The sequence below is a fragment of the Heptranchias perlo genome, chromosome 9, assembly GCF_035084215.1.
Source record: "Heptranchias perlo isolate sHepPer1 chromosome 9, sHepPer1.hap1, whole genome shotgun sequence".
NCBI lineage: Eukaryota > Metazoa > Chordata > Chondrichthyes > Hexanchiformes > Hexanchidae > Heptranchias > Heptranchias perlo.
The window spans coordinates 60857958-60880178 of record NC_090333.1 but is presented as its reverse complement, the minus strand read 5'-3'; the positions used below and the strand labels follow the sequence as shown (position 1 = coordinate 60880178).

General features: G+C 39.4%; 1 protein-coding gene across 1 annotated transcript in view; it reads right to left on the bottom strand.

Moving 5' to 3' along the window:
- kif14 (kinesin family member 14) overlaps positions 1-20048 on the bottom strand; it is an 82128-nt gene extending 62080 nt beyond the window's left edge. Inside the window, exons 1-10 of the mRNA XM_067990617.1 lie at positions 18919-20048; positions 8342-8596; positions 7365-7449; positions 6273-6371; positions 5266-5318; positions 4324-4354; positions 4070-4177; positions 2686-2802; positions 790-908; positions 252-424 (exon numbers count right to left, since the gene is read on the bottom strand). Of these exons, the coding sequence (XP_067846718.1) occupies positions 252-424; positions 790-908; positions 2686-2802; positions 4070-4177; positions 4324-4354; positions 5266-5318; positions 6273-6371; positions 7365-7449; positions 8342-8596; positions 18919-20048 (2170 nt within the window). The remainder of the gene's footprint in view (positions 1-251; positions 425-789; positions 909-2685; positions 2803-4069; positions 4178-4323; positions 4355-5265; positions 5319-6272; positions 6372-7364; positions 7450-8341; positions 8597-18918) is intronic.
- Between the last annotated feature and the right edge of the window lie 2173 nt (positions 20049-22221).

Genomic DNA, 22221 nt, shown 5'->3' with positions numbered 1-22221 from the left:
TGTACAAAAAAGTGATTTGATTTTAAAAATTGAGTTATATAGCATTCATTATGCTTCTCCCCCCCCCCTTTTCATATTATACAGAAAAAGCCAAAAATTACAAAAGTTCAACTTTTTTCTAGAAAATAACCTAGACTTGAGAAGGGCTTGTTGCATTTTTACAGTTCAAGTTTCTGGTTTAAAATTTAAACATGAATTCATGTCAAAACAAAGCACATACAAGTTGACTTGTATGGAAAATGTCAGCCAACCTCTAATTAATTTTGCACTCGAGTCCTCATTGACTTTTGCGATATTGATAATCTGGCGAGCCTGTTTGGCATATCGAAGTGTACTAAGAGTCTCCTCCACATTAGAAGCAGATGGGCTGATGGTAGCTATCATAGCTGTTTTTGAGTTGCCACCAAGGCTGTCCTTCAATAACCTGCAGCATATTTGATAACCAAAAGAAAAGAATCAGTGTTCTGAAATGTCATTAAGCAGTAGTAAATTAGAACATACATGTAGGAGATACTAGCATGCATTCGACATGCAGTGTAAAAGCAGAATACGGTGATGCATTATGAAATCTTATCTTGCACATCTTAAATTAATTAGTCCTGCTAGATTATGCGGCATTTTCTTTAATAAAACATTTTTTTTCCCATTTTAAGTGTAGCATGCAATTTCCTTAAGCCAGCTTTACTAAGCTTAAATCATGTATGTGACACCAAAAAAAAAGCAAATGCCATGTAACTACAACTCTGTTCAACATTCACTTTCAGCACTGTATCATAATTTAGAACTCACCATGTTAGCACTGATTCCCTGTAAGGGATGAAGACTTTCTTCTTAGCCTGAGAATGTTCTGAAAGTGCAGAAATAACCTTTCCCAAGGTGAAGAGAGATTTATTTATGCTTACACCCTCCTGTAAGAAAGGTGACAAAATGTCAATGTTTTTAAATTGAAGGGCAACATTCTAGTGGTGCAGGAGTCACATATAAAGTACTGTAAAACTGCACTTCAGAATGTTCAAACTGGCCTGAAGACCATTTGGGAGAAATATGGTATATTTTAATTATTGCAATAAATGGATCAGATCTAGTGCAGTAAAAATAAATGGAAAATAATGATACTTGAAGTGAGTACACAGCTGCGTTGTAATCAAAGGGTTCAGATGATGTGAAGAACTATGGCAGGGAAGACCAAATAGTTTACAAGTCATCTAAGCCCCATGAGATTGGATTACTTCATTAAAAAAATACTGGAAGTTAACATTTATTCTACCAAAAAAACTGATAATTTAATGTGGTATTTTTATTTAGATTGACAAAACAATTAATGTAGCTTGTCATCCATGTGTGAGGTTATTCACACCAAAGATTAATAATTGCAATGTAATTACTGTAAGCTTGAGAAATATTCAGCATTTACTAGAAAAATGGTCAGTACACATTTGAAAACAATAATTCAATGCAATTAAATACGTTGCCAACAGACACTCAGCAGCAAATGAAGATAACATGGCATAAACTGACAAATGGCTATTTCTCCCTTTTAATTGCCCACACAGTAAACTTCTGACCTTACTCAGTACATCTGATGGAGGAATCTAGCAGAAGCAATGCACAGAATTAACTGATGCTGCACTCTCACAACTTTGGACTGCCAGCTCAATATTGCCACCAGCAAAAACGAACTAGGTGACATCCTTTTTTAAAAATTCATTCTTGGGATATGGGCATCGCTGGTAAAGCCGGTATTTATTGCCAATCCCTAGCTGCCCATGAGAAGGTGATAGTGGGCCTTCTTCTTGAACCACTGCAGTCCATGTGGTAAAGGGGCTTCCACAATGCTGTTAGGTACAGAGTTCCTGGATTTTGACCCAGCTACGATGAAGGAACGGTGATATATGTCCAAGTCGGGATGGTGTGTGACTTGGAGGGGAACATGAAGGTGATTCTTGCTTGGGAGATGGTGCATAGTTTTGGGAAATATAAATCAAAAACTATCCAGGTAGAGAGAAGAAACCAGGAAATGTACACATTGCAATCTCAAAGAACTGACAACTGCCAAACAAAATATACATTTTTCTTGATTGCTTCACGTATTTCCATAACCACCACCACCACCACACCCCCCCCCCCTCCAATTTTATATCTAAGTAGCGAAGTTGCATTCAGACATCCTGTTGCATTGGATGAGTCCTGTGATCTTCAGCTAACAATGTTTGTGTAGTGGCCAAAAATTGCACTGTGAAGGAGGAACTTATATAAGATTAAATGTAAGAGAGCAGGAGAACCTTTAAAAAGAGAGGGTTGTACGGCTGTGGAATGCACTACCAGAGTTAGTGTTTGAAGCAGAGACCATGTCAATATTTAATAACAGGTTAGATAGGTGGTTCAAATAAAGGGATTTTGGAACAGAGCAGCATTAGGGCTACTGCTCATGTGAAGGATAAACACCAACAGGGACTGATTGTGCCAAGTGACCAGTCTCTCTGTTGTCATTTCCATGTAAAAAAAAATTCTAGGCCTCCATATTAATATATTTGCAGACCTTATAAATAAAAGGCCACCAGCCAACAGAGAGAGCAGTCATTACACAATCAAATGTTCCGTATATGTGCTGTTAGAGAGCTATTCAGACAAAAACAGAATGTTTTACTACGTTTACAGACTAACAGTTGTTTGTAAAGCACATGCCTTCAGTCTATCGCCACTGGTCTGAGCTGTAAAGCAACGTTCACTTCCTGCAAGATCCACTAGATTTACTCTGCTCGTTACACAGTGTTCATGTTCCTCCTCTTCTACAAATTCAGTCTACAGGAAGAATAAAAGATTTGAAGTCCATTAAAAGGTTGAACAGAATATTTACACTATTAACAACCAAGGTGGAATTATTCCTTTTCACTGGTCAATCACACTTACTCAAAAGTTATCAGACTGCTACCAGTCATTGCTCATTTTGATGGAGCTGCCCAGGTTGTACTTGCACTTCATTCACAGAATACCAGCCATGAACCTAGCTCTCTCATGTTAAGGAATGCTAATCAATCTATAGTATTGGAACAGGCAGCAATGTCATACAGAAATACACTTGAGTGGCAACAGTCTCAAGCTATTGTCAGACCAGGCTTGCCAAGTATAATAAAGCTGAAGAACTGGTCGATCTCACTGAAGTACTGGTCAAATATATTTCTTCCACTTTTTCAATCCTAATTTATCAAAAAAATACATAATGAAGATCTGCAATGACCAAACAAAACTCAGGAGACTTCAGAGACACTTGGGTGCTCTAGAATGTGGTCTTAACTGGAGTAGAAGCCACAATGCAAACAAGTAAGGGGATGAAGAAAACATTAGATTTTCATGGCTATTCCCCATGAGGGGTAAAGCAAAGATCACTTTCTCTGTACCCAGCATTTAAAAAAAAAATTCAGGAGGCAATGTTTGCCTATCTGTCATTTTTTATGTACAGAAATAAATTTGTTTAGTTTTTTCTCCCAAACATTGTTAAAGTAACTATTCCAAAGTAGAACTTCATATTAAATGGTGCACTGCATTGTAGAAGGCTTCAGAACAGATTTGATTCATGTGTAATGCTGCTTCGCACACCTCTGAGGAACAGATGGGTAGCACTTAATTTGGGAGAAATGCTTTCAACACCAGTCCATGATAAAATGGCAACTACCGGGCATTAGGTTTATGGTGCGAAACATGCTTCAATAAGAAATGTAGGTTTATGTTGATGAATGCGTGAAGGGATCCTTAATAGGAAAGGACACTACTGGAACTTTTTGTGTAATGTTCTTACTCTATTAGGCTTCTTAGTACCTTCCTTATTTTCAGAGAATTCAATGGTTCCTCCACTAGGCCAATTGACATTCTTTTCAATGAAAAGGATGCAATCAAGATAAATTCTGGCAAGCACATCCAGTGCCCAAAAAAACAGATTAAGTGGATTTCAATTTGCTAAGCCTCAATTAAGAACATTTTCAAAAATTGATTCCGTTCCTGTTAGCAAATGTAAAAGTGTCAAAAGTCATACAAAATAAATTGCATTCAAAGTTAATTAGTGATGTTGTACCTTGGTCTGTGTCATGACGAGCGTGAAGACGGAGTGAGACCTGGAACTCTTTTCATTCATGCCTGTGGCTGCAGTCGCCCTTTGTTTATTCCCTAGTTCTAGCCAGCCCTAGTGGGGAAATATTTTTTTTTAAAAAGTATCTCTAATAGCACCAGTTTGCTTTTAAATAAAACAAATGTTGTAAAGACAAGCCTTTCTGCATTACAAATGAGGACCATTTTCTTTAGACTTGAAACAAGAGATATAATGCTCACCTGAACATCTACATAAGAGGTGACAACATTCCTGGGAAATAAAAAAAAGAGTTAAACTTACATAATTGAGATAAAAGTAAACTAGTAAAAACTGTGCGTATTTGTACGGTAGGTGATTTAATCCAGGCTTTGGAATCTCTTCTAGGCAATAGAAAGACTGACATAAAATTTAGCATCAGTTAACAGTGTTTAGATCAATGATTTACAATAAATATCCTGTTTCATGTTTACATATGGGTAAATGCTCAATTTGGCAATAAAACCCTGGTTTGGTTCTCCATATGCAAATAGGAATTTCTATCATACCAGGGCTGCTTGGTGGCACTGAGCAGTGGGCACTGGTGCAGAAATGCTCCATGCCACTGAATCAGAGGACAAGTTCAATATCCCACTCCATTCCGTTCCAAATGTGAACCATGCCAAGCAGAGATGCAAAATCCAAACCCCTCGCTCATCTTTCTGCTGTTCTTTCTTCCACCTTTCCTTTGAAGAAAATGAGGAGTCTAGAGATGAGGAAAGTTAATCTAAAAATGAGGAAAGCATTCACTTCCACAAAGATACTGAACTCAATGAAAAAAATTAAACTACTCATGTACAAAGAAACATTAACTTTTAAGATATGAGTAATAGGAATCTACTTCTGACAACAGGAGAAAGAGCCAAGAGCAAAGCCCAAAGAAAAACTCAATTATGAAAGAATGGAGGGGAGAAAGCCATCCAAGCAAGATGCCAGTGCATGGTACAAAACTATTAAAAGGGAAACATCCCCAAGGGATTTCTCCTTCCACCCCTTGAATGACTGAAATTCTTATTTATGTATGGATGTTGAAAACATGAAGAAAACTATCCCATCATAAATGTCACCTTTACCATCCTGCACAAAATATTTTTTTAATGGAATGTACATTACCCTTTGGTATAAACTCATTGACCATAACTTACGAAGAGAGATCAGCCACATAAGGTCCAAAGACTGGATGTTCTCTCACTCGGAGCTGTAAGTAACAAAGAACACAGTGTTTTAACTATACCTCAAAATAAATATTGCAATAGAACCCGTAATATATATATATATACACACAAAAAAAGTGTAAATACCAGTCCAGCTGTTCAAACGCAGTCAAGTTTTAGGTCTGAAAACAGCTATTAGATTTTAAGTTTATTGATTTTTTTTTTAATAGGTGGCGGCTCTTCTGGTAGCCCAGCAGTTAAATCCACTGCCTGGTGTGGTACTGAGCCACACAGGCAAGGAGGATTCCATGCTTAATCCTTAGTCTGCATTGAGAGAACTAGTCTCAGGCAGGGTGTTCGAGTAAGCACGACTACCGGCTTCAGTTTGCTTGGGCTGGTGCGGAGGAAAAATTCAAAGTGGCAACATTTCACATTGGCTCACTGGCTTCTTAAGTGGAATGAACATAATCTAAGACTATGGCAATTTTCCATCTGATTGTTAAACATTATCCAGTTTAGGAATAGGGTATTCAATAAGAAAGACGCTCTCACAAAATTTCTAGCACATAAACCTGATTCACTAGAGTAGTAAATCAAGGACATATGCTCAGGATTCGCACACTATAAGTTCCCAATCTCTGAAATGCCAGAGTTAACAAGCAAAGATTAGGAGCACCCTCACATTGATGGAAAGCAAAAGATTAATCAGCAGGTAAATCACTTCGGGAACCCCTCACACTCTTCTTTGAGAATGATCAAGATTGGCACCGGCAGAAACCGACAAGCAGATCACCTGCCTTGCCACTCAGCCAAGGAATGATGCCATGGAGAACTAAATTTAAAAATAGTACTGGGAGAGGAAGGGTGAGCCTTTGGATTAGTGGTAGCATTCCTGCCTTGGAGCATTTTACCTGAACTGAATTTTTAAACATGAGAGAAATTAAATTTGAAAACACAAAATAAGTTTTGGTTATGTAAATAATTTTCTTCACACTTACAGATTGTTTAACTTGCATTTTTCCATTTCCACCAACCAACAAATCATGAATTTTCTCATTGTAGACTTCAAAATAGCTCATTTCAATATGGTAAGTAATCTTTGAAAATCAAAAGAAAAATATCAAGATAGGATTCTATTTATTACCCATGAAATGGAAAGATTTTTCACATCAAGAACAAATTTATGTTACTGTACTACAAAATATATCATGCATGATTAACCTTGTTCTGTTGAACTCTTAAGCTGCTGAATAAACAGATCAGAACATTTCCGCGTATAAAATCTTAACTTCATTGTCTGCTAATAACTTATGGGGAATTTTAACCCTCTCCGCCTGGCGGAAACCAGGCAGGCAGGTGCAGTTAAAATAGGCCAGGAGACATAGCCGCTGTCATCCGCTCCTTTCCCACAGTCTGGAATTTTAACCTGCTTTTCTGAGCAGACGGCAACGACACCCGCCTGAAACCAGCGGGATCCTTCTTTAAATATGCAGATTGGGCTCTGTTGATATCATCGATGGCCTGATCGGGGGAAACCGTTGCGACTTTCTCACCAGGTGAAGACAGCAGAAAAAGAGGAGCCGGGGCCAAAAGAGATACTTTTTAAAAACTTTTCTTGAGGGACCCTGAGGAGCAGGAGTGCTCCTCTGGGCCCCCACAAGGAAAGATTAGGCTTCCCCCCCCCAACCCACTTTCCCCATCACAAGATTATGCTGAAATCCCCCTCCCTGCAACTTACCAGAGTGCTGGGAACCATTCCTTTTGTCCTGGACAGCAGCCTCCTGCTGCCCAACATTCCACTGCCACTTCCCACGAGTTTTAAGTGGGAACTGACCGGTGGCATGCAGATGAAGACTGGGAGTTAAAAATTGCTGGGGCCTCACACTTGCCTCAGTCCCCACCCGCCTGATTCCTGCTCCAGGTTAAAATCGGGCCTTTAATCTCAGTTCCAGACAGATTTTGAAAAGAAAAGCAAAATTGCTCTGCAAATCTAAACTGCATGTTTAATTAAAGCAGAAAATCTTTTTCAAAAAATTCAATGAGGCTGGACCACTACAAGTGTAAAATTTGTTTTTAGAAAGAATACTAACCTGCTGCATTTCAGGCTTTGCTACCCTGGCAAACAACTGTTCACAGAACCTTGGTACGATCCCCTTTTCACTGAAGCCCATCATCCTTTTAAAGTATCAAAAATATATTTAAGCATCATGAGCTAAATTTATATGAAATAAACTACACTGACTGCTTCATTAAAAAAAAATTAATAGTTACAGTTGTACAAGTCAAGGTTTTACAGTGGTGATAAAATATTGGGATTATGTTGTATTTTCCAATGATGCATTGCAGGTGAAACTTCAAATCAATTCAATTTAGGATTAAAAGAAATGACCAGGTATAGTTCCACAGTAATCATTGTTCACATCATTTTTACTCCAACAGTTCAGTTTCTGTTAGACTAAACAAGATACTGTTGAGCTTCCTTGGTAATGGGGCTGGGGAGAATTCTGGACTTTTCTTATAGTGATATGTGCACACCTTCTCATTGTCAGGAATAATGACAATGTGAAGTTATTTGTTGTGCTAAAAAAATTCAAGTTATCCAATAATTCAAAATAACAGCAATGTAGGAATTTGGAGCTCAAAAGATTCTAATTATTACATAATTTGAATGAAGCAACTTCAAATTAAGTACGCACGCTGTAGGTCCCGCTGTAAAGAGAGGAGGATATGCATGAATGTGGTGCATTTGATATTGTAAACAAACAATATAGTTACAGCAAGGGACAAATTTAAAACAGCATTGAATCTGGAATGACTCATGGGTCACAATAGGATTGACGAGATGTCCATCTAAACAAAAACATTTCAGTTGAATTATTCTCAAGAACTACATTTGGATTTTGAAACACTCCTTTCACTAACCCACAACCCTGATCTTACCAGCGACCAGGTTAGTGAAAATTCATATTGTGGAATGATTCTCAGATTATAATAACCCAGATACTTTATGCAACACTTTTATGCATCATTAAAACAACCTCCATTATAAATTTCTACCCTAACTTACGTGTACGACTTTCCAGAGCCAGTCTGCCCATATGCAAAAAGACATGTGTTGTATCCCTCAAAGGCTTTTTCTAGCAGAGGGAATCCTATTTTCTTATATACTGTTTCCTGGCTTGAAAATTCAGGATGCAACTCATCAAACGACCAAAAGGAAAAGTCATAAACAAAGGAGTACACGTGATTGGTTTCTGGATGTTGCACGATTGTGTCCTGTCCTTTCATGAAAACTACTTCCTGCGCATTTTCATTTTTTTCCCTGAACAAAAATAAGAGGAACAGATTCAACACAAGTATAGAGAACATTACTATGTTACCAATAAATAATGTTGAGAATACAGAAACAAATGTATGTTGCCTTTTAATATCTGTGTAGCACTGTTAGGGTATTGACTCAGTGATCTCTTTCTACAATATTGTGACTAAGGCCATACTGCACATGCCAAAAAGTAGTTTCCATCATAAGGTTTCTCATCCACATCTCTTCATACTGCTCTGTATTAGCTATACCTATACCACCGTCCCCATCTTAATTGATAAAAAGGTCCATCCATCTCCCAGGAGATTGCATGACTATGGCGGGGTAGGGGAGGGGGGGTCAATGATGCACAATGCTGCGTCATGTCGGATGGAGCAGGATTGATGGACTAAATTGATGGACTAATCTTCTCCCACCCTTTCTCATATGTTTACACCTCCCACCCCCATCACCTGGACAAATCAACAGCAAAAAAAAATAGAAATAAACACTAAATATTGAATACAAAATTTCACTTCCATTTAACATAAGGAACAGGTAGCAAGGTGGTACAGTTTACTGAGCACCAATCACAGGGACACAGAATGGTGATACATGGGTTTGAACCAGTAGTCCATCGTACAGCTGAGTTCCCAATCTCAGCCACGTCACCAAGGGTGATGGAAGGAAAATGAGAAGCAGCATTATCTCGATTGCCTTCATATGCCTCCAGATATCCAGTGTAGAATGGCACAGAAGGAAGCTTCCCATCTTCTCAGGCAGAGTTGGTATTTGGCCCAGGGAATGGAGAACAAAATGAAGGGAGTCTTACTTACAAATTTTTTAAAAAGATATAATTTGAAAATGAGAGGCAGTTTGAAAAAATAAGCAGAGCTCAAAGAATTGTTTGCTTACCAGAAACTACAGCGCTTTTCAAGAAAAAAAAGAATATCTCCTAAAACAACAATTTCAGGGCCACAGTAAGTTCTAGAGATAACCATTACATCAGATGGGTTGCAGCAACATAAAAATTAGAATTCTGAAATCAGGACACAATTCAGACCTCCTAGGGAAATGCTAGAATCTATTATTAAAGAGGTTATAGCAGGGCACTTAGAAAACTCAATGCAATCAGGCAGAGTCAACATGGCTTTGTGAAAGGGAAATCGTGTTTGACTAATTTATTAGAGTTCTTTGAGGAAGTAACAAGCAACGTGGATAAAGGGGATCCTGTAGATGTGGTGTACTTGGATTTCCAAAGGCTTTTGACAAGGTGCCACATCAAAGGCTACTACACAAAATAAGAGCTCATGGTGTAGGGGGTATCTTTTAGCATGGATAAAGGATTGGTTAGCTAACAGGAAACACAGAGTAGGCATAAATGGGTCATTTTCAGGTTGGCAAGATGTAACGAGTGGAGTGCCACAGGGATCAGTGCTTGGGCCTCAACTATTTACAATCTATATCAATGACTTGGATGAAGGGACCGAATGTATGGTTGCTAAATTTGCTGATGACACAAAGGTAGGTAGGAAAGTAAGTCGGGAAGAGGACATTAGGAGTCTGCAAAGGGATATAGATAGGTTTAGTGTGTGGGCAAATATTTGGCAGATGGAGTATAATGTGGGAAAATGTGAACTTGTCCACTTTGGCAAGAGGAATAGAAAAGCAGCATATTATTTAAATGGAGAGAGATTGCAGAACTCTGAGGTAGAGGGATCTGGATGTCCTAGTACATGAATCACAAAAAGTTAGTATGCAGGTACAGCAAGTGATTAGGAAGGCAAATGAAATGTTGTCATTTATTGCAAGGGGAATGGAATATAAAAGTAGAGATGTTTTACTACAGTTGTTCAGGGCATTGGTGAGACCACATCCAGAATACTGTGTGCAGTTTTGGTGTCGTTATTTAAGAAAGGACATAATTGCTTTGGAGGCTGTTCAGAGAAGGTTAATTTGACTGATTCCTGGGATGAGGGGGTTATCTTATGAGGAAAGGTTGGACAAGTTGGGCCTGTATACATTGGAGTTTAGAAGAATGAGAGGTGATCCTATTGAAACATATAAGATCCTGAGGGGACTTGAAGGGGTAGATGCTGAGAGGATGTTTACCCTAGTGGGCTAGATTAGAATTAGAAGCCAGTGTTTAAAAATAAGGGGTCTCCCATTTAAGATGGAGATGAGGATAAATTTTTTCTCTCAGAAGGTTGTGAGTCTGTGGAACTCCTTTAGAAACACAGAAAAGGAGGAGTTGGCCATTCGAGCCTGCTCCGCCATTCAATATGATCATGGCTGATCCTCGATCTCAATACCATATTCCCGCTCTCTCCCCATACCCCTTGATGCCTTTTGTGTCTAAAAATCTATCTATCTCCTCCTTAAATATATTCAGTGACTTGGTCTCCACAGCCTTCTGTAGTAGAGAATTCCACAGGTTCACCACCCTCCGAGTGAAGAAATTTCTCCTCATCTCAGTCCTAAATGTCCTACCCCGTATCCTGAGATTGTGACCCCTCGTACTGGACCCCCTCCACCCCCCAGCCAGGAGAAACATCCTCCCTGCATCCAGTCTATCTAGCACACAATACTCCAGGTGTGGTCGCACCAAGGCCATGTATAACTGCAGTAAGACATTCTTGCTCCTATACTCAAATCCTCTTGCAATGAAGGCCAACATACCATTCCTAACTGCTTGCTGCACCTGCATGTTTGCTTGCAGTGACTGGTGTACAAGGACACCCAGGTCCCTTTGTACATCAACATTTCCCAATCGATCACCATTTAAATAATACTCTGCCTTTCTGTTTTTCCTTCCCAAGTGGATAACTTCACATTTATCCACATTATATTGCATCTGCCATGTATTTGCCCACTCACTCAACTTGTCTAAATCGCCTTGAATATTCGCCTTCCCCAGAGAGCGGAGGAAGCAGGGTCATTGAATATTTTTAAGGCTGAGTTAGATAGATTCCTGATTAACAAGGGAGTCAAAGGTTATAGTAGGTAGACTGGAAAGTAGGGTTGAGGTCACAATCAGATCAGCTACGATCTTATCAAATGGCAGAGCACGCTCGAGAGGCCGAATGGCCTATTCCTGCTCTTAATTCGTATGTTCGTATCCAATGGTCCAGTAGATAAAGGCATTGCTCAATGTAGCATCTAGCCAGAGAGCACAAGGTCCCAGGTCTAATGCCCTGTCTGTTGAGTTAGCTGATCTTAGTTGAAGCAGCAGTGGGGTCACTATAATTTGCCTCAACACAGAGGACAGAAGGGGGAAGGGAGAGCACTTCAGGATCTCAACTCTTGATGACTACACAATGACTCCTGTAGAAAATGCAGGTCTGCACCTGTATGTGTGTGTGCACCACACACATGCACAAGTGTTTATCCTAGTATACACGTACATCTACTCACAGGATTGGGCTCGACTGCGATGTACTCCATGACTGCATGGCTTGCTGAAGCATGAAGAATAACCATTTGAGCTTGGTAGTGGAAGACCAACATTAATTCAAGGAGTCAAAAAGCAGAGAAAAGATGGTGTAACAATGGTGTTCTGCTTAACAGCCTTAACACGCTTTGCAAGTATGATAGGAAGCAGTAAAGTGGAACCTCCATTACCTACCACATTAGAACAAATCACCAGATAGATAATGAGAAATTGGCAGAAAGTTGAGAGTACCCACAATTTGGTCTTTTTTGCATGGTGCAGCAACAGTAATGAAGGCTTTTACAATACAATTAACAAGAGAAACATTATGTAGTATTATTCACCAAGAACAGGAGGTAAAAGAGAAGAAACATTAGCAAACTATGTCTGAGGTGACGTCCTGCAGAAATTCCGGCAGGTAACGAAGGCCCCACTCTATTTTGCATCATCCAGTCACAAAATAGTACTGAAACGTCCATTTATGTCAATAACACATTGTCTCATTTAGGACCCTTGCATCATTCTGTCGTGTCCATCATCCATTATCTACTTAGGGAGATCTAAAATTCAAAAAGTAATTTACAATAAACAATCAAAACATTGTGTTGCAAGAAAAGTCTAATTGTTTATTTGGAGGCAAATTATTTCTGCTGCGTGAAAGCAAAAAAATGAACGAACGCCTTTAGCTGACTCATACCTCAATAAATTTCTACAACAGCATGAATGGGACTTGAAAGCAGGTCACTACTTGCTCTGTGTGGTTTAGACAAGGTGAGCAAGCTTGAGTCACAGGCAATTTTAGTACTGAGGAAATTGAATTGATTTAATCAGCGTCAGTCATACATGACTTCGAGAGCTACATCATTGATCAGAGTTTGTTTTAGAAAGAAAGAACTTGCATTTATACAGCACCGTATCACATCCTCAGGACTTCCCAAAGTGCTTTACAATTATTACTTTTATAGTCACTGTTATGTAGGCAAACATGGCAAGATCCCACAGACATCAAAGTTACAGTTCCCCATGTACTATACAAGAACTTGATAGAGAACAGTGGCATAACCCACATTCCATCACACATCAAGAAATACCCAAGACTCAAATAGGAACAGGAATATTTAGCCATTTAGCCCCTCGAGTCTGTTCCGCCATTCAATGAGATCATGGCTGATCTGTGACCTAACTCCATATCCCCGCCGTAGCCCCATATCCCTTAATACCTTTGGTTAACAAAAATCTAATCAATCTCAGATTTAAAATTAACAATTGAACTAGCATCAACTGCCATTTGCAGAAGAGAGTTCCAAACTTCTACCACCCTTTGTGTGTAGAGGTATTTCCTAACTTCACTCCTAAACGTTAGAGCCAGGACTTTCAGGCTATGTCTTCTAGTCCTAGACTCCGCAACCAGCAGAAATAGGGTAGATAGAGAGAAACTATCAGTTCCCCTTAATATCTTGAAAACTTCGATCAAATCATCTCTTAATCTTCTAAATTCAAAGGAATACAACCCTAGTTTTTGTAATCTCTCCTCGTAATGAGTCCAGGTATCATTCTAGTAAATCTACGCTGCACTCCCTCCAAGGCCAATATATCCTTCCTCAGATGCGATGTCCAGAACTGAACATAGTACGCCAAGTGTGGTCTACCAGCACTTTATATAGCTGTAGCATAAACTTCTACTCCCTTGTACTCTAGATATAAAGGCCAGCATTCCATTAGCCTTTTTGATTCTTTTCTGTACCTGTCCATGACATTTTAATCTATGTACATGGACCCCTAAGTCTCTTTGGACATCCATTATTTCAAGCTTTTCACCATTTGGAAAGTACTCTGATCTATCCTTTTTAGGTCCAAAGTGGATGACCTCACACTTGCTTACAATGAAATCCATTTGCCATAGTTTTGCCCATTCACTTAATCTATTAATATCTCTCTGATTTCATGCTTCCATCTACACTGCTTGCAATGCTGCTTATCTTTGTGTCATCTGCAAACTTGGATATGTGGCTCTCTATCCCGTCATTTAAGTCGTTAATGAATACATTGAACAGTTGAGGCCCCAACACACACCCCTGTGGGACACCACAAGTCACATCCTGCCAATTTGAGTACCTGCCCATTATCCCTACTCTCTGTCTCCTGCCGCTCAGCCAATTTCCTAACCAGGTCAACAATTTGCCCTCAATTCCACGAGCTTCAACTTTAACTAACATTTTCTTATGACTAGATCACTTAGAATGCCATAGTTTTATTGTATATTCCTGATTTCTAATGAGGTATTTCAGCACAGTACTGTGCATTTTCATTTTTAACAAGAGCATTTGAAGAGTGCTGTGGCTTTTTTCCATCTTAAGCATTGTATGACAATTGATTCATCAATCATCCATCTGCTTGTTTACTTTCATATGAAAAAGTTTTTCTCGAGTAATGCATGGGCTGGGGGAGCGAGATACACTTAACAATCCTTTCCATTTCCCTGTGACTGATAAATATTGCTCTATCCACATAGAAGTGGATTGCCATGTAGACAGTGACCTCATTTCCTGCGTTTTCTCATAGAAGATTGGCATCTGTTTCCGTTGCTATAAATTCTCTGCTGTTACTATGCGTGGCTTACATTTCTAAGGTTTTAGTATTTTGTCCTGAGCCATGAAAGGTTTTGAAATGTAGTCACTGTTGTAATGTAGGAAACACAACAGCCAATTTGTGCACAAGCAAGCTCCCACAAACAGTAATGTGATAATGACCAGATAATCCATTTTAGTGATGCTCATTGAGGGATAAATATTGGCCAGGGCACTGGGGACAACTCCCCTGCTCTTCTTCAAAATAGTGAAATGGCATCTTTTACATCCACCTGAGTGGGCAGACGGAGCCTCGGTTTAACATCTCATCTGAAAGACACCACCTCCGACAATGCAACACTCCCTCAGTACTGCACTGGAGTGTCAGCCTAAATTATGTGCTCAGGTCACTGAAGTGGGACTTGAACCCACAACCTTTGGATTCAGAGGAGAGAGTGCTACCAACTGAGCCTCGGTTGACACTTGATAAAGATAAAACCAAACATCAGATGTGTGTTCAGAGATAGGCAACTGCAAGATCAACTTAAGCCTGAAAACTGTATTGGGTAAGCCAATGTTATGTAAACTCACAGATTGGCTCTGCTCCAAGTTATAATGTCAACTATTGTTTCTCAATGGTCTGTCTTGATTACATTTTGTTCACCTTGACCATTTCCTTGGTTTATTTTTGCAAATTTGGAGTGTAACTCTTAGAAGACACAAAAGACAACACGTGGTTGTATTTTGATAGAGTTCACAAAGATCCATATAAACTGCTCTATTTTGAGGATCTGTACCCTCATTTGAACAAAGGTACCTTCTGTCCATTGTCTCTTTGTTGGTCTCCCTATCCTCCAATTCACTCTTGCTGCCTCCAAGTAGTGAGGCCAGGTAGCTTACCTGTGCACAGACCACTGCAACTGCTACTCTTGGTTGGCTGCCAAGGTAGAAGTAATCCATACAATTCTACCTCCCTCCCTCCCTCCCTCCCTCCCTCCCTCCCTCCCTCCCTCGAGATGCTTGACCTCCATTTGGCAGGGCTGTGATCCAGAAGTCAGCAGAGTGGGGAATCAAACATTCATCAGTAATCCACTCTGCCATTTGTACTCCAATACATAGCACGACCATGCTGCCCTATCCCAATGTGTTTTATAAATATCTAAAAACATGATAAATTGAAACAAAAGTAAGTGGTGATCATAACAGCCAATATTCTTAGCTATACAACTTTTTTCTAAGACAGTATCCTTAAATCTTACAAATATGCACTGATAAGCCATCAGGAATAGGCAATTGTTTCAAAAAGAGTAATTTTTTTTTAAAAGATAGAGATTTTTTCAAACCATATCACATATACTGTACTCAAAGATGCTGAACTTGACAAAGTAAGAACAAAGCCATTTATCTGGTTGAGTAGAAAAGAAATGGGGAACAAAGAGAAAAACATGCATGCCGAGTAAGGTATTCCGTCCTACCCCCACCACAACCAGCTCAGACGTTGCGGCCTTTGTTGGACATTCTCATCATCTATTCCTCTTCAATTTATTATCAGGGACATCACTTTCAGTTGGGAGATATGACAGTGGATGTCAACAGTGCTTTATTTTTACACTGGGACAATGAGACTCTTATCTCAGGTTGAAGATATTTTAATTTGGGAAGGGGGTTAGTACCTTGTGCTATAACAGTCCTTTTTAATTTTGCACTGGAAATATTTCCGACAGTTCTCACAACAAAATTGTTGAGCACAACATTTCAACCCATCAGTGTCTGAACTATTCCTTGGTTTTATCACTCATTCTACTGATTAATATTGTTTTGACCACTATGTTGGATAATTAGGTGTGATACTCTATATAAACATAAGGTTCAAGAATGCTGAACTACATCCAGAAAACCTATGAAGGTTCCTTTTAGGACTGTAACAAGGTTCTATACTCAAATACTTACCTATTGTGTCAAAGCCACATTGAGCTAGGCATGATTTAAAGTTGTATTAGCCCCAAGTTCTCCTGATCACACCATCTAAACCAGTTATTGTTGCTTTTGCAGTCATGAAGGACAAATGTACAAAAAGCTGAAACATCCCTCAGAAATTTGTTACCACCTTAGTCTTCATTGCTTCTTGTTTCTACATTTGCCCTGAAGATAACTTTTCAGTAAACGATCCATTTTGCCCTATATACTTCTGCCCTCCATTTAAGGATCCCATTCACTTAAACATAAGTAAATTTCCTAGTCTTTAAATATATTACACACGCACACACACATCAGGCAAATTGCCCAAAAAGAACCAAAGTTGTCAATGGTTTGACAATACAAACACACCCAAATGCCTAAAATTCCACATCAGATCAGTCTATAAAAGGTTAGAGAGAAACAAGCCCAGACGCTTTTTGCTGTAGTTATGTCGAAGTCATCCTTAGTAGCAGTTGGTAGGCTGGTTTACAAAAGTGAAAACCAGATATCTTTTGATAAATATTCAAACAAGACAGTCAAATTCTCATAACTCTAGCCTCCATATTCAATATCAGAACTTCTAAGCTGCTTGTGAAATTAATGAACATAATCCCACTGTTCAACAAATTGTATTAAGCTCCCCTTCATATGTCCCAAAGGCTAGGCAATGGAACTGGTTGTAAACTAAAGGTTAACAGATATTTTAGTCAGAAAAAAAAGTAAAAGTTAACAAAAAAATACAACAGGGAAAGTGAGGGGGGGGGGGACAAGCAAAGTAAAAGGCTTTCATTTTTGAAAAAATATTTTAATTTTAAAAAGTTTTAGGTTTTTATTGTTTTTAGGGTAATATTACTGTAATGAAGTTAGACATGGCATTTGAGTCATGAACCAAAAATTTAAATCTACCCAGATCAAGAAATAATCATTCCTCTTGAGCTGATGCCGGTCTAAGGACTTCATTTTTTTTTTAAGGAAGAGGCTCCTTACAAATCATACTTCATAATATCACTGTAGGGTTAAAAATTATGAACAATTGCTCTAAATTTGCAACGATCACAAGTTGATTTTATAATGTGTACATATATGATTTTTGGTAAAGTTTCATTATGTATTCATAAAGTTTCATTATGTATTATTGGAAAATGTGAGGTTATGCACTTTGGCAGGAAAAACCAGAGAGCAAGTTATTATCTTGATGGCAAGAGACTGGAAAGTACTGCAGTACAAAGGGATCTGGGGGTCCTAGTGCAAGAAAATCAAAAAGTTAGTATGCAGGTGCAGCAGGTGATCAAGAAGGCCAACGGAATGTTGGCGTTTATTGCTAGGGGGATAGAATATAAAAACAGGGAGGTATTGCTGCAGTTATGTAAGGTATTGGTGAGACCGCACCTGGAATACTGCATACAGTTTTGGTCTCCATACTTAAGAAAAGACATACTTGCTCTCGAGGCAGTACAAAGAAGGTTCACTCGGTTAATCCCAGGGATGAGGGGGCGGACATATGAGGAGAGGTTGAGTAGACTGGGACTCTACTCATTGGAGTTCAGAAGAATGAGAGGCGATCCCAAGGATGGGTGAAACTAGAACTAGGGGGCATAATCTTAGAATAAGGGGCTGCTCCTTCAAAACTGAGATGAGGGGAAACTTCTTCACTCAGAGGGTGGTAGGTGTGTGGAATTTGCTGCCCCAGGAAGCTGTGGAAGCTACATCATTGAATAAATTCAAAGCAGAAATCAACAGTTTCCTAGAAGTAAAGGGAATTAGGGGTTACGGGGAGCGGGCAGGAAATTGGACATGAATTTAGATTTGAGGTTAGGATCAGATCAGCCATGATCTTATTAAATGGCAGAGCAGGCTCGAAGGGCCGATTGGCCTACTCCTGCTCCTATTTCTTATGTTCTTATGTTCTTATTCTTGATGCGCTTTTCAAAGCTATTTCGATCTGCTGAAAGGACAGATGAGTTAAGAATCCTACTTCCCATGCTTTGTGCTCTGCTTCAGTGCATCATTGCTCCTTTTATCCACACAAGTATATTACATTGCATTTACACTACAATAATATCATTGGTGTGCAGCAGTGCTAAGTAGTTGTAGTGTAAATCTGGCACCAGGGTCCATCCTCCAGTGAGTTTCATTCCTCTTCACTCCAGGTTCAGGTTAACCTTGGACTTCAGATTTAAAGTACAGCTCCAGCAACTTCACACCCTTGCTATAAATATCATGTAAATGCAGCCTTAAACCAATATGGGGACAAAAAATAAGAATATCGCCTCAAAGAACTTCTAAGAATTGAACCTTTTGATGTAGAATTTCAAACTGTATACTTTCTGTGAACAGTTTGGACTCCCGAGAATCTGAGTCAACCAATTCAATTTTCATACACTTACCTTTTGTTGAAAGGCCTCAATCGAACAGCCACAGTCACAGCACTGTCTTCTCCATTTAAAAATTCATTCCCTGTACATGGGTTCTGCGTTGATATCTCTGCCTGTCTAAGAGTTCCCCTTGTAAGTGTTCCACTTCTTGGTGGCTTTCGATCTCCACTATCCATTGCTGAATTTGCTGAGTATTTTAAGTTATTGATCCCAGAATTAATTGTTGGTTTTGTGGTTTGGAAGCCTTTGGCCATTGTTTTAACAGAATAATTCGTTGGGTTTTTGGTTTCTTGCTGATTACCAAGCTTCATCATTGCTGTTTTGATTCCATCAGCCGTTAAAGTCCTGGTTCTAACCAAATTTCCATCCTGATCGGTGGGTACTTTAAAAGCCTTTTTCGCAGCCTTTTGCTGGTCATCATTTCCATCAGGTTTACCAGCCACCAACCTTTTAACAGGTGTTCTTGGTTTGTATAGGATCTCCCCCTTGTTAACAGTTATTTCTGCAGTTGTCCGATAGGAAGAGGTTATTGAATTTTCCTGTTCTTTGCCAATTGGAGCCTGCTTTGCAGTTGCAGAAAGATTGCTTCTGGTATCTATTATCTTTTGCATTAATGAAAGCTCTGCAGAAGACACAAAATCTGTGGAATTGGTGCCCCTGGTTTGCATAAGGTTATTATTTGGGCCCAGCATTGAGGCACTTTGTAATTTGCTTTGTGCATTTTCCTTCAAAATGCTATTTCCTCTTTCCGAGTTACCTGCTTTAATACGGCGCTGCAAGGTAAGTCTTCTTTCTCCTTCACCTATATCAGCATTTATATGAGTACCATCATGAGCACATGGATTTCCTTTATCTGCAGTTTTTCTTCTCTGGAGGGTCAACCTACCCTCAGATTTGGATGGCAAGGGGGGTCCTGGAGTTCTTCTACTAGCTGACACTACATAAGTCTTATTAATCTCAATGCTTTTATCCAGGGACAATGTTGACTGCCCTTGTGTCTCACTGTTCTGCACTTGGGATGTAGGTTGTGGACCAAATGCAGTACTTCCTTTCTTCAGAACGTTGACTGGATTTTTCTGCACTGAACGTAGAGCACCAATTACCATGGTTCGATCCCTGGAAGGTGTAGTGTAAATAGGCATTTTACTTGGCAGGATTTTGATTAAAGCCACCTATAAGTAACTATTCTGCTTTTAACTAACTAAAAGATCTAAAGCAGAACAGAAATATTCTCAGTAGCCAAGAATTTTTCTTTGATGTAGGCATGTTTACAAACTGTTGCTGAAATATATAAAAAAAAACTATTACAATGCAGTTCGTCAAATATTTTCAACTTTTTCTGTGTATGTATTCTTGAGGTTTCTACACTGTTATTTTACTACATTTGAGATAGGTATTATATTACCAGCCATATGCAATGTATATGTTTAGGTTCAATTTTACTTTATTACATTATTTACTACTCTGGGAACAAGGAAGAGTGAATGATCTATATACATTTTATGTTAGATATTTTTAATGTTTGTAACTATTTACACTACACTTTTGAGAAATGAGTAGTTGAAGCCGTTCAAGTGGGGGGGCAGGGTGAAAAGGAAGGTGTTTGTAGCAGGCGACAGTATAGTTAGGGGGGGATAAACACTGTTTTCTGCGGCCAGGAGCATGAGTCCTGAAGGCTATGTAGCCTACCTGGTGCCAGGGTTAAGGACATCTCCTCCGGGCTGGAGAAGATGTCCTTGGACCGGGAGGATCCAGTTGCCATGGTCCACGTAGGTACCAACGACATAGGTAGGACTAAGAAAAAGGTCCTGCTGAGAGAGTTTGAGCAGCTAGGGACTAAACTGAAAAACAGAACCACAAAGGTAACAATCTCTGGATTATTACCTGAGCCACGAGCAAATTGGTATAGGGTCAATCGGATCAGGGAGATGAATGCGTAGCTCAAAGATTGGTGTGGGATTCATGGGGCACTGGCACCAGTGCCAGTACTGGGGAAAGCGAGCTGTTCCATTGAGACGGACTACACCTGAACAATTCTGGGACTAGAGTTTTAGTGAATCGTATAACTAGGGAGGTAGATAGGGCTTTAAATTAATTAAAGTGGGGGGGGCGCGCGGGGGGGTTGGTGGGTCCCGGTGGAGAGAAATCTAGAATGCTGAAGAGTAAAGACAAAGAAGCAGTGCAGGAAAGTGATTGGGGTAAGGATAACCAGATTGTGTCAGGAAGGGACAGAGCATACAAACAAAAGACAACAAATAGGGTCCGGGTAAGAAAAGATGGTAAAGGCAAATAGGGCCATAGTACAGAAAAATGTTAAGATGTCTAAAAATATTAAAAAGACAAATCTAAAGACACTGTATCTGAATGCACAAAGCATTCGTAATAAGGTAGACGAATTAACAGCACAAGTAGATGTAAACTGATATGATATAATAGCAATTACAGAAACATGGCTGAAGCATGACCAAGACTGGGAGCTAAATATCCAAGAGTATTCGATATTTAGGAAGGACAGGCAAAAAGCAAAAGGAGGTGGGGTGGCGTTGTTCGTAAAGGATGAAATCAGAGCAATAGTGAGAAAGGATAGTGGCTCAGAAAAATCAAGATGTAGAATCAGTCTGCGTGGAGTTAAGAAGCACCAAGGGGCAGAAAACACTGGTGGGAGTTGTCTATAGGCCTCCAAACAGTAGTGGTAATGTAGGGGATGGGATCAAACAGGAAATTAGGGATGCATGTAACAAGGGTACTACAGTAATCGTGGTTGACTTTAACCTGCATATTGACTGGCCAAACCAAATTAGCAATAAAACTGTGGAGGATGAATTCCTGGAGTGTGTACGAGATGGTTTCTTAGACCAGTATGTTGAGGAGCCAACCAGGGAACAGGCTATCCTAGATTGGGTATTGTGCAATGAGAAGGGGTTAATTAATAATCTTGTTGTGCGGGGTCCTTTTAGGGAAGAGTTACCATAACATGATAGAATTCTTCATTAAGATGGAAAGTGAAGTAGTCCAATCCGAAACTAGGGTCCTAAATTTAAACAAAGGAAACTACGAAGGTATGAGGAGTGAGTTGGGTATGATAGATTGGGAAGCTTCATTAAAAGACATGACGGTGGATAAGCAATGGCTAACATTTAAGGAACAAATGCATGAATTGCAACAATTATACTTTCCTTTCTGGTGCAAAAACACAAAAGGAAAAGCGGCCCAACCATGGCTAACAAGAGAAATTAAGCATAGTATTAGATCCAAAGAGGAGTCATATAAAGTTGCAAGACTGAGGATTGGGAGCCATTTAGAATTCAGCAAAAA